The sequence below is a fragment of the Zeus faber genome, assembly GCF_960531495.2.
Source record: "Zeus faber genome assembly, chromosome: 6".
NCBI classification, from domain to species: domain Eukaryota; kingdom Metazoa; phylum Chordata; class Actinopteri; order Zeiformes; family Zeidae; genus Zeus; species Zeus faber.
In genome coordinates, this window is record NC_137201.1 from 19,194,106 (window position 1) to 19,206,718 (window position 12,613).

Consider the following 12,613-nt stretch of genomic DNA (forward strand, 5'->3'; position numbering starts at 1 on the left):
CACATGTGGCGCTACCTCATACCTCTCAGTAAATGTCAAGGCAAGAAATCCATGGAGACGCCGCTCATAAGCCATTTCATAAAAATATTTACATTTTGGACGGATCATTTTTCATTTTATTTTTATTTTTTTAATTCTGCTTGGGAGGAAAAAAAAGCCACCGTGTCTATATCGTGCTCTTTTGAACATCATTTAACTCGCTCAGCTGTTCAATGAACAGCAAGCCTGGCTCGGTGGAAAGTTCACGGGTTTGCGGCGAGGGAGGGCTGTTTTGGAGGTGCTCACTCACTCAGACTTGATGAGGCTTTATTTGAAGTTGTGCTTCCACATGGGTGGGACCCGATGTTTGAAGCGCGCGGACATTGACGGGAGGCGTCGCACTTGATGAGGGACGCGTGCGTGTGTGTGTGTGTGTGTGTGTGTGTGTGCGCGCGTGTGTATGTGCGGGGTCGGACGTAATTTGGGTTTTGATTGATTCTTCTGCCCTCCAGCCAAATATGGACTTTGTTGAAGTCCCTTCACTCGCGATCGGAGTACTCCACCACGTCATTTGGTAAAAGGGTGCGCAGCACAAAATAGAGCAGCTGGACACACCGCAGGCCAAGTAGGGTTACATTTGTAGAAATAAACACAGACTCAAACTCAAGTCTATCACCAAAAACTAAAGTAAGAAAATGCCTTTGAACATCGAATACGTATAATTCCAATCATCAGGGAGAATAAACAAATGCAAACAGAACCAACAAGGAGAAAAAAGAAAGAGCAAACGAACATAAATCGGGACAAACTACCGCTAAACTTTGTCATAACTGCTGAGTAAACAGTGTTCCTAGCAATCATTATTCCCGCTGCCACTTATGTATATTTATTTTGGACGCCCAGGACATAAATGTGCATCTATTCCCGGCGAAATGGGTTTTCGGAAGCTTTCAACCAGCACAGGGGTTGCTGAGGTTGAAAGGCAGACCGAGTTTACTTTTAAGTCGCCGTGGGGATTCCGTTTTATAGAGCGGGACGAATGCTCATTTTGTGTGGCTTTCCAGCAGCTGGTGTTTTTGGGAGAGTTAACGGCAAAGCTATAGTTTTGCGCAGGACAACGGCGAGGACGGAGAGTCAAGCTAAAGAGTAAAGTTTGCCCTGGAGTTCAGAAGGGGTAATAACTTAGCCGTCCCAAGGCGCCACAAAGCAAACAGGCGGAGTTGACTTAACACTACACACACGGACACGGTTCACACCGCCACAGCGGCATCGCACCGGCTGATATACGGACTGCTATGGGGTCCTGTGTGTATCTTATATAGGAATATATGACTGCACTCCGGGCGTCGTGGGGCTTATTTCATTGAAAATAAATATTTGATATTTTGTCACTGCCTTTCTAAATATTTCAAAGCCCAAACGTGGCTGTTTGTTTATGTGATACAGATTTACTTCACTCTGGGGTTAAGACATTATTCCTGTTTCATGCATGAGAGGGGGAAAAAAAAAAAAAAAAAAAAAAAGTCTCGAGTCAATTCAAGTGGAGGGAGAAAACAAAATACCCCCACTACCTGCTATAAATCTCTTTTACAGTTTTGCTTCACAATGATATTTTAAAGGCAATTTACTTCGACAATGCAAATGTCTCAATGTTATGTGCTCAAAAAATATACACTGTATGGGAACATAAAAGGCCAAAATTGACATGACAGAACAGCAGACGGCAGGTGAGACATAGCTAGAGATGCCCTCCCAATGTGTAGTCTGCGCTCATGCACCTCAGAAATTAATTGAGAGCAAAGTGTTCAGGATCAGAAATACAATTCACAGAATGAAAGAAAGTAGCCATGCTTTCTGAAAGCTTAAAGGGGACTTTTATTATCTATTATGCTCCTTTTCAACAAGTTAATGTAGGTCTGAGGTCTCCAAAATATATTTTTACGGTTTTTTTTTGTTGCTGAAAATACCATGCATTCAAGGCATTGTGACATGCCTCTAAAACATCCCGTTCTAAGACGGGCCGTATTTGTGGGGTGGAGCCACCTTCCCGAGTGATGTAAGCCAATGGGATTTCAGCTTTACTCTGGGTTTTTTTGTATTTCTCTGTAAACTTTCACTTATTTCACCTTATCAGTACACTAAAATCTGTTTTTTGAACAAATTTGAGGTGAGAAATAAGCAATCAAGTTGCTGAATCTTCTCAAATTAGATCTACAAGGCCTGACTTAAAAGCTTGTTCCAACACCGTACCGGAGATTTTTTGTTTCATGTAAAGGTTGGAAAAAATAAAAATAAAAAATACATCTACAATAAAAACACAACTTTTATTGGTTTTATCTCTTTTTTTGTTTGTTTTTTTTTTTTTAAGAAAGAAACTGTAGAATTATTTTTTAAATACTCGTCTGCAATTTTGTCCCCAACAGATTGTATTAATTTCTTTCTTTTAAGAGATTTGTGCTGGTCTCTGCAGCCAACAACAGAGCACTTCCTATGCTTAGCTTCGACACTAGCAGGTGCAGTGGCGCTCCAGCCGCGGGTGGAGCTACTCAGATGGAGGGTGGTTCTCGTTCCAATGTGTCTCAATGTTACGTAGTACCGAGACACAAATATGAACGGCTTGTTTTGTCACAAAGAGACAGCTCACAAAGTTTCAGTGCTAGTGTTTTGTGTGTTAGAAGGCCCATCAGAGACCCAAATGTATATGCACAAGCACTGTTGAAGTGAGTTTTTCATAATAGGTCCCTTTTAAATTCCAGGTTGTGATGATGAAAGTGTCTTGCATATTTATAAGAAATTAAATATTCAAACTCTTCTTACAATATTTTAGATATTAAATGAACTATATATGCATATGGGTGCACTAAAGTGTAAAAGGCCTTGTTTTCCTTATGTAGGATCACCAGATGAGCTTTCATTTTTATATGACAAAAAAAGTAAAAGATTCATCATATGTAGCTGTTTGTTTTTTTTTTTTTAAGTTTCACCCGCCCTATCCCAGAGCATTAGAAAGCATTAGAAAACATTCCAAAACATGCTGAATGTCCTTACCTGAGTAGCTGAGTTTGACTCTGGGAACACTCTGTTTGATGCTCGCTCCAAGAGGCAAGGCGGCCAGCAGAATCAGCCCCACCAGCAGCCGCTTTGGGTGGGACACGCCCTTCTTTCCATTCCCACATTCGAGGGATCCGACCGGCACCTTCAGTTTACCTGGAGGGCAGAGTGTCTCCCCCTGATTAAGACCCCTGTGAGCGGAGCCCTCCATCTTTGACAGGAAGGTGAGTCTCACACAGTGTTGCCGGCTCACTCTCTTCTTCTCTGCTACACCCTGAAAGGGAGAAACGGGTGTAAGTAGTCAAGCTATAGGGAGGGGCTGGGTGCGTGCGTCTGTGTGTGCACACATGTGTCCATTTTCGAGTATATCCCAAGCCTTAGCAGGGAACGGACACACATTTTTGTTGTGAGCATTCAGCCGCTTCACCATGGAGCCCTGCAGGCATGTCGCTCATCTAAAAGCTCCAACATCAGCTGTTGTCGGTCACAGACTTCCCCCTTTGTGTCCCTTTTTAAATCTGTTTGACCAAAACAAAGGTTCAGAGCGTCACAACAGTCTCATTCTGCGGTCTCTCAGGCAGCCTCTCTCCCCCCTCCCCATCTGAGTTGTTGCCCTTTCACATGGAAAACTAACTGAATTTGTTAAATAAACGACTCCTCCAAAATAGTTTTAACATTGACCCTGTCAGCTGTTCTTTGTCTGCTGGTATAAATATAAATGTCCCGTCCGCATCTTCACGCTGCGTTAGACAGGCTGGCACTACAGACATCGGTCAATACAGACTGACGGGTGGAAAGTACCACTGGATTAAAAAAAAGGGAGCGCCTCCTTTTTATTACCTGCACTTTAAAGTGAACTAGCCTGGAAAGACCTTGCCGCCACGATCACGAAACTTTAACCGACGTTTAATTGTCAAACAAATAATTGGGATTGATGATTTAATTGCCTTTTTGGTTCATTTGACGCCACCATCATAATATAATGGTGTAATAATTTACATCCACCTCGTGAAGAAGAGTCGTTTATTGCCACTTAGCGATCGAACATAAAGAATTTGGGTTTGCAGTTCATTCTCCTCATGGAGACGGACCCAATTCACATTCTATTTGTGGGAACATTCCTCACATGAGCTTAAAATTCCCCCGACGTTTGGATGAAAACACAATAATTGGATCCAACAATTTGGCCAAAGGAATCTGATTATCTCAGATAATTGCTCTACTGATTCATTGTGTGCAGACTAGTACAAAGTCCCATTAAAACGCAAGGCTTCTCTATCAGTTTGTAATATTCTGAACGAGCACATCTAGGGAAAACAGCCTGAGAGCCACGTTCACTTTTGACATTTCATACACAGCAGTTTTTTGCGCCTTCCGGAATCGACATCCCAGCACATTCCCCCCATCCCATCAAGCTACTGATTAACCAATTAGTAATGAGAAATGAGCGAATGCATCTGAAGAATGTGTTGCCCTCTGTCCTCTCCTTCCACCCCCAGCGCGACATATATCAACATCAAACTGTCTGGGGAGAACATAAACAATGTCGAGAAAGGAATGGCTATATCACACCCACAGCCAAAACCAATCAATATCCTGAGCACAGGAAGAATGTGACGTGCAGGGCAGAGCTTACCAAAAAATAAAAACACCACCTACCGCAAATATTGTACTGCACAATCGTGCCATGTGATCGTTGAATCAAGTTCGAGAGCGCACACACACACACACACACACACACACACCAGTAAGAATTGTTTAACACCTGTGTTGATGATGGGAAAACAGTTAAGTAGGTTAGATGTGGCCGCCTTAACCCTATTATACCCTGATAAACAGCCTGGTGACACTTTAAGGAGGCAAATTGAGATGCCCTGAGAGGTTACAGATTCAGAGCTGCTTGTGATGGATAGTCAATCAGCAAAAAGACATGTTATTTCTTGCGGGCTTGTGTGTGTGTGTGTGTGTGTGTGTGTGTGTGTGTGTGTGTGTGTGTGTGTGTGTGTGTGTGTGTGTGTGTGTGTGTGTGTGTGTGTCAAAAATGTCTATAAGATACGCTGCGTCGTTGCCTCGACGAGTGCATTCGCGAGTGAGGGAGTGACAGCAGCGTGGAGGTCAACCCTCTAACCCGAGGGGTTAGTGACACAATCTCAGTCATGTGAGCAAAGTTCGTGTAATGCATCTCCCTCGGCCGCACAAATCCATCAGCGGCGGCGGAATGTGCCGCCCGTCCAGAAGAACGGCCCCCCCGGACAAAAGGAGAAAGCTCGAGTGTTGGAAGTGCGGGACTAACACGCTCCATCTGCTGTGAAAAGGATGACAAGGAGGGATCAACAGGAGACGGAGGTTTAGAAAGTCCCCGGCCGCCGTGTCAGTCAGCCAGCCAGCCGGCCAGCCAGGCGAGCGAAGGGGACAAAGAGTTCCACCAGCCGATGCCATGCAGGTTAAGCCGACATCCCTGTTTCCTGGTGGATGCCGCTGCGTGTTGTCTTTGGCATTGCCCCCCTGCGCACGGCGACGCTGGGCCCAACAGATAGAATGTCACAGCTGACAACTCATTAAGGTCGACCGTCTCGGGTTTGGCCCGACTTCACACACAAAAGCCGCGCCGCAGCTACGACGACCGTGCAACGTCACGGACAACGTACGACGACTACTCATCCGAGCGCGAAAGCGGAAAACGACTTCCGCACTAAAATTCTCTAGAAGCCTTCGGCGTTTCCTCGTGCTGGGCGGTAGGACCAAAAATTGGAATCACGGTATTTCTTAAGATTCTGGTGGCTTCACGGTATATCACAACATTTTATTTTATTTATTTTTTTCTTTCATATAGTATGGGTTTACTTATATACATAGATCATAAATACATTTTAATGTATACACTGAAGGCTTCGATTACTATAGGGTTTTGCTTGGCCCCACAAAATCATACAATATATGAAGGAATGAGCATGAAACAGTTGCATATTGGTAACGTTTTTTTTATTGTGCAAACTGCAACGCAGTACAAAACAGAACTTAAAAATAAATTCATTTCATTTATAAATTGATATTTTCGCCTCCAAGACCAAGACCTCCAATACCTCGAATCCAGTGTTGTGATCATTGCCCTGAACCCTTATTTCTCGACCCTCTGTAGCGGGACCGTGTCCTTGCATAGGTGGATTGTAAACGCGTTCTGGGGTTGGGCGAGATATTTTCCGACCGGCAACCAACAACCCAGCAACCGGTGATTGTTCATAAATTCGTGGTTGCGGGGGGGCTCAGGGAGCCGATCCAATGTGGCGATGCGCCCCCGTCTCCCTCTGAAATCCTATATGGGACTATTTTGATTTTAAACGGGACGCAACCGACTTTTCCTGTCGTATGCAGTGTCTCCAGCAAATGCCTCTGAAAGCGATGCCTGACCCTTTGGAGCCGCGACTGGTTGACAACCTCAAATCCAGCGGCCGCGATCGCATACACTCTTGGTATTCCAACACATGTTTTGTGTAACTAAGTTGAGTAGGTTGCTCGTGTTACCACCACCGGCATCCAGAGCGGCCCGACAAACTATGCAATAAACAGTCTTTTGGTCTACGTCGGATTCTTTAAAACCAAAAAAAAAAAATTAAATGAAATAACTTCCAAACATCAGACACTGCTCCTCTCTCGGGCACAAGTTCCTCTGGTGCCTGGTCTCCGCCTCCGGTCTGTTTCTTCACCCCCCATCTCTCTTTTCTGTTCTTGAATGTTACGTTACTGTAGCGACGACGAGACTCTCCCAGCTGCAGCAGAGCGTCATGCCACCTGGATACGTGCGTGCCGTTCGGCGAGCTGGGTACCCAGCGTGCCGTTGGGCGGGGTCATTTGTGTCACAAATTGTCGTGTGCCATGGCGTTTCAGCGGTGTTGTTAAAGAGAGTAGGTTGTGGGTAAGAAGGGTACGCAGTTAATAGGGGTCCCATCGCAATACACTCACTCGCATTTCGCGCCCAACGTTATGTTTTTCCAACCTTTTGAAGAGTTACAGCAATTGTTTCAGCTATGCACCGGCACGGCGGTACGTGAAAAATTCATATCGTACAGGAAATTAAAAGCAGTATACCGGCCAGCACCAGTGTTTCCCGTACATTGATTTAATTGTGGTGGCCCGTCACAATATCAACATCGACCGCCACGCATTTATTTTCTATTTTATTTATTTTTTTACTATTTAAAATGGGTAAAATCTTATCTCATTGTAGAGTTGCGAGAGAGAGAGGTGCAGGATCGCACTGCTGCTTTTAAGAAAAAAATGCCGAAAACACATGCCAAAAACACAGAGCCAAACAGCAGCAGCGCTCGTCAACATCACATTACGGTCTCCTAGCCAATCAGATTAGAGAGGCGGGTCGTAAATGTTTTCACTGCCGATAACATCCGGTTCATATCAACTGTCAGTTATTTGTTAATATGTAACATGTGAAAAGTAATTAAGGACTAATGGGTTTAGTACATAAATCTCTAAAACAGCGAAGCAAGCTCGGAAAAAAAATGTTTGAGCTCCCACCACAAATAGAATCTAATTCTGTGGGAAACATTAGCCTTGGTTTTGGAAGTCGCTAGACTGCCAGTAAAGGTTGTCAGTAATGAGGGAGAAGCAGATGGGGAAGAAGTGGGCTGGAGTAGCTGAGGGCAATTTGACAGAAAGACCACCCCTAATAAGGCATTTAGTGACCAGTGAGGACCCTGCAGAGTATACCATTATCAAATCCCTCCATCTACACAGGGCAGAGTGCATTAGCCCTGCTATTTGTCTTTATTCCCTGACCACAAGCAATGGCCTGACATAATAGCATAGGTAATTGTTTCTAGCTCTCGGGACATTAGATGTTTTTCTTGGCAACGGTCAATCACCTTTTTTTGTACCTTGGGTTTAAGCAAGCATGCCAGACTCCCCAGTGAGTCTGTGCGAGTTCACGTCTACCGGGGTAGACTACAGGACCGCCACTCGCATGCACGATTTGTGTTTGCACAAAAGACAAATTAAGGCACGTACAAAGAACATTAAATCATCTCCATTAGCTGTAATTTTAGTTCTAGACTGCGGTATAAGAAAGAAACATAATAGGGCTGAACTTACGGAATAACACTCGTGTAACTTTAGAGTCGCATTCTGACGGCGTTCTCGTCGCGAAACGGCTTCCAGAGGACCGATTACTTTTTTTATTTCCATGAATGTTAAAGGATATATATATATATTCACACCATCAAACGAAAAACAGAACACTTCTGAGCTGTATCAACACCACACCCTCGACTTATCTGAGCAGACGGCGCGCCAATCAAAGCGGCCCGCGTGCCTCCGGAGATTACGCGGCAATACTTAATGTTAAATTGATTGCAGTATCCTTTTATAAGCAAGCCAGCGAGCCAATTTATTAAGTTGAAACAGATAAGGCCCGTTGGACAGTTATGGGCTTTGAAGGTGAAAATACTGTAATACATCAGCCACGGCAATGAATGGAAACACGGCACGGCACATCCTGGGAAAAGGTAACCGATGATAGATACCTCTCTATGGAATCATTTGAACGCATTAGACTTCCTGGAGTGACTTATATCATGATGAAAGGCTATGAACTATAGCGAAGGAGAATGTCCCTCAAAAATATTTGGACAAAGAAGAGCAAAGAAAAAAAAAAAAATGACAACGAGTGAGGATACGTGACCGCTGGTGCCGCTCCTCCGACCCGGTTACTGATGACTCATCGAAACGCTTCCATCAAGTCATTCCGTTTATACCTGCAGCCGCATGGAAGCCGTTTGCGAAGAAGCACGTCACAACTTTACTCACCATGTCCGACTGTGTAAAAGTGCAGTTAGGTTATTTAGCAACTACCATCCAGGGTTGATGTGAGCTAAGAACACTCATGGAAGCCACTAAAACTCAAACAGAACAGCTAAGACTGAAAAAAAAAAAGTCATCCAAGTTGTCAACTTATTGGGGGAAATACAAAACATGAAGCATGTTATATATTAATGCTTCACATTCCTTCTTATTTATGCTGCGTGACACTTGCAAATATAACACGCTGACAAAATGAACGTGAATTTAAAAAAAAGGGCATGCTGCCCAATCGTAGTAATCACAGAAATCTATCTTTACAGATCAGAATGAATGGAGTAGGTGCTTATTCAACCTGATATGTCTAATCGAAAACATGGACTGACGCTGTTGTTTTATCAATCAAACATATTACGTGAAACAAAAGCAACTTTGCCTTGGTACAAAAACCAATTGGCAAATGAATGAATAAAACAGAATTAGGCTACTAGGGTATTTGGGATGTAATGTTTGGCATTCAGATAGGCTTTCTTGAAATTGTGCTTCAGCCATGGCCAAGAATATAAACCTGTATGTATCAGAAAAAAAATAAAATAAAAACAAACCATACTGGATGCGCTGGTATGCCTTTAATTGTTTCTCTATATAATTTCTAAATTCTTCACACAATCAACAAATATATCTATGTAGGTTGTAAAAGCTCCAATCGGAGGAATCCTTCCCTTTCGGAATAGGTTAGTGTGTCTCGGGAAACGGGGAAATGGTTAACATCCCAACCCCCGAGGTCCACCTCCCGTCCGCAGTGTGGCCGTGCCCTGGGCTGATATCTAATGACATCAGTAAGAGAATACTGCAGGGGAGGGCGGGTACGAGGGTAACCGAATACACCGTGGCCAGAGGATAGTCATGGTTAATGTTGCACTCTGATCCTGCCATCTCTTTCAAGATTAGAGGGAACCCTCCGATACGCTACTCCTCTCGGCAAGCGGACGAGCGCCGGCTCAGGTCCGCTGTCACACATGCATGGGTGGTAGGCAGCAGGAACTGATACGGGAGTAGAGATTTAACTCGCTTCAATAGAACAGAGTGCTCGGATGGGGGTGGGGGGGGGGGGGAATCGAACAAAGTGCAAACTATGTTGACTGGCTATTCAATACCCAGAATGTCCTGCGCCGCCGGTAACCAAGAGAGCACTTAATAGATAAACATGAGGAAAGACTTGTTGATAATAACACAGCCAACACAACGAGTAACTCTACACATCCTGACAAGGGCAACAACCGGTCACTTAACTCGTTGTGCGGGATGTGTGTTGTGCACGTGTGTGTGTGCGCGTGCGTGCGTGTGTCTTCTTCCTGTATGCGAGCGTGAGCACATGCGTGTAACCTAATACCTTCCTAAGGTAGGCAGATGGGAGCAATAGGGCATGACAAAAGTGAGTGACATTTGAAAGTGCGCTCACTTGTCTCGCCATGGCTTGGGGGTATGGGGGTACACCCATCAATGCAATGCGGCGGCACTGCTTGAGTGCTCCTTTCTGCAAAAGATGTGGGAAGCGATTCTGGCTTTCTTTCTCAGCCCAGAAAAAAAAAAAAAAAAAAAAAGAAAGCCTGGTGGTGCTACGCGAGCAGGAGTTGAGGTCCACACCAACTCTTTTTAGTTCGGTTCCATAAAAAAAACAAAAAAAAAAAAAAAACGGCAGAACACACATATGGCGGAGAGAACCAAGGGAGTCAAACGCAGCCAGGTCGTCTGTCTGCGAGTCATTGGCACCTTGCTGTTGTAGACTCTCCAAACACTAAACGGTCAGCCCTTGAAGGCACCTTTCTTTGTCTTTCCACAGTGAGGGAATCTGGAAACCGGACCATATAAGGGCGCGATGTATAAAAGTTAGTTTTCTTCTCCTTCCACACACACAAAACCTGCAGTCTTGAGAAAACACACTCGGGCTTCGGTTTTCATCGTTATCCAGAGGGGGAAAAAAAAAAAAAAAAACCTCAGCCCAAACGCTGCAACTCTAGAAGCTCTGGAATGGAGCTGAAGGCCACTCAAAACATCGCAGGGTATTGATGCGAGGGTCTTTATGGTGATGTTGGAGCGGTCTCGGCATGCGGGCGCACCGTAAAGGCGGGAGGCGGGCGACGGCCCAGCGGCGGTTCAGGGTTAGCACAACACAGGTTTCGGGCGTGTGGGAAAGACGCCGGACGCGCAGACCCCTGAAAACCTGGCCGCCACAATCCCCGCAAACACATTCCCCAGGTCTGACCGGCTCCCCGAGCCACGCCGCCGGCGCCCGCGTGGAAGCAAGTTTCGAGAAGAGGCCGTTACTCGACTACAAAGCGAGCTGTCACGTTTTAAGAGTCCTGTAGGAGTTCTTGAGCGTGGAGCTTTTGAGCTGCAATTTTTGTCAGGGGAAAAAAGAAGAAAAAAACCTCAGCGCGCCCTTTCTTGGCCCAGGATGCCTGACTGCGTCCGCCTGTGCGCACACAGCAGTCGGTAGGAGGCACGGCTGACACCGCTCCGATGAAGCAACCGTTGGATGGTGTTTAAAGAGCCCTGTCAGAGGAGGTTCCACTGAGACATCTCCGTGAGGTCAGGACCCAGAAATTAACCACTTATTTTATTTACCTCCGTCATGCTGATCGAAGGCACTGCCAGATCTCTCTCTCTCTCTCTCTCTCTCTCTCTCTCTCTCTCTCTCTCTCTCTCTCTCTCTCTCTCTCTCTCTCTCTCTCTCTCTCTCTCTCTCTCTCTCTCTCTCTCTCTCTCTCTCTCTCTCTCTCTCTCTCTCTCTCTCTCTCTCTGAGGAGCTTAGGTGGGACACAAACTAAAGAGAACACAAGTGTGTATGTATATATATACATATACACACACACACACACACACACACACACACACACACACAGAGATATATATTAAAAAAACACCTTTTTTCATATATGATTATATTTATTTTAAATACGACATGATAACTCATGTGATAACGCACAAACTAAATAAATAAAGAGACTTTCCTTTTCAGTATATAGAATGAATGCAATAATCTAGGCCTGATAAAAGAGCCGTAATGCTCACAGTGTGACCCCAGACAAAACTGACAATTACCTTTTGGTATCTCTATATAGACGCATAATGGGCCCATAAAACGTTTTTATTTAATATTTTAATTATATTGGTGCATTTGTACCGGCTCTTATTAACTTCACGAAAGGGGCTTTTTTTTTTTTTTTTTTTTTAAGAAAGTTTGAAACGGGGGACGCCAGCACTCTTTCTGCATCGTTTATTATTATTATTATTATTATTATTATTATTGAACGCCAGAAAGTTGCATCTTACCTCATATAAAACGGTCCTCTCCCAGCGCGAGGGGGACGCCTCTTCCCTGAAACCCTTCCACCCGCTCCGCCGCCTCGACCCGCGCGTCCGCTGCGCCGGTGAACTCTCGGTGCACCCGCGCGCCGCTCGGTGACTGGCGGAGGATCTGCCGCTGCTCGTGCCACCGCCGGCGGAGAGCTCGTGCCGGCTGCAGACGCCCCCGCAATTATGTTTCTCCCGAATGGGGCGGGGGCTCCGGCATCGGCACCGCACACACGCACGCACGCACGCACACGCGCACACACACACACACACGCACACGCACGCACGCACGCACGCCCACACACACGCACACACTGGGGCTGTGCTCTAAAGTTAATAGCAATAATAACAATATAAATGACAATGATGGATCAAAGAAAAATAGAAGGATGCGTCAGTAAACCGCAATGAACGACAA

General features: G+C 45.2%; 1 protein-coding gene across 1 annotated transcript in view; it reads right to left on the minus strand.

The window, feature by feature from the left end:
• The window catches only part of sema3d (sema domain, immunoglobulin domain (Ig), short basic domain, secreted, (semaphorin) 3D), a 37,809-nt gene extending 25,520 nt beyond the window's left edge, over positions 1-12,289 (minus strand). The window contains exons 1-2 of the mRNA XM_080001957.1: positions 12,175-12,289; positions 3,028-3,304 (exon numbers count right to left, since the gene is read on the minus strand). Coding sequence (XP_079858083.1) covers positions 3,028-3,241 — 214 coding nt within the window. The 5' untranslated portion in view covers positions 3,242-3,304; positions 12,175-12,289. The remainder of the gene's footprint in view (positions 1-3,027; positions 3,305-12,174) is intronic.
• Between the last annotated feature and the right edge of the window lie 324 nt (positions 12,290-12,613).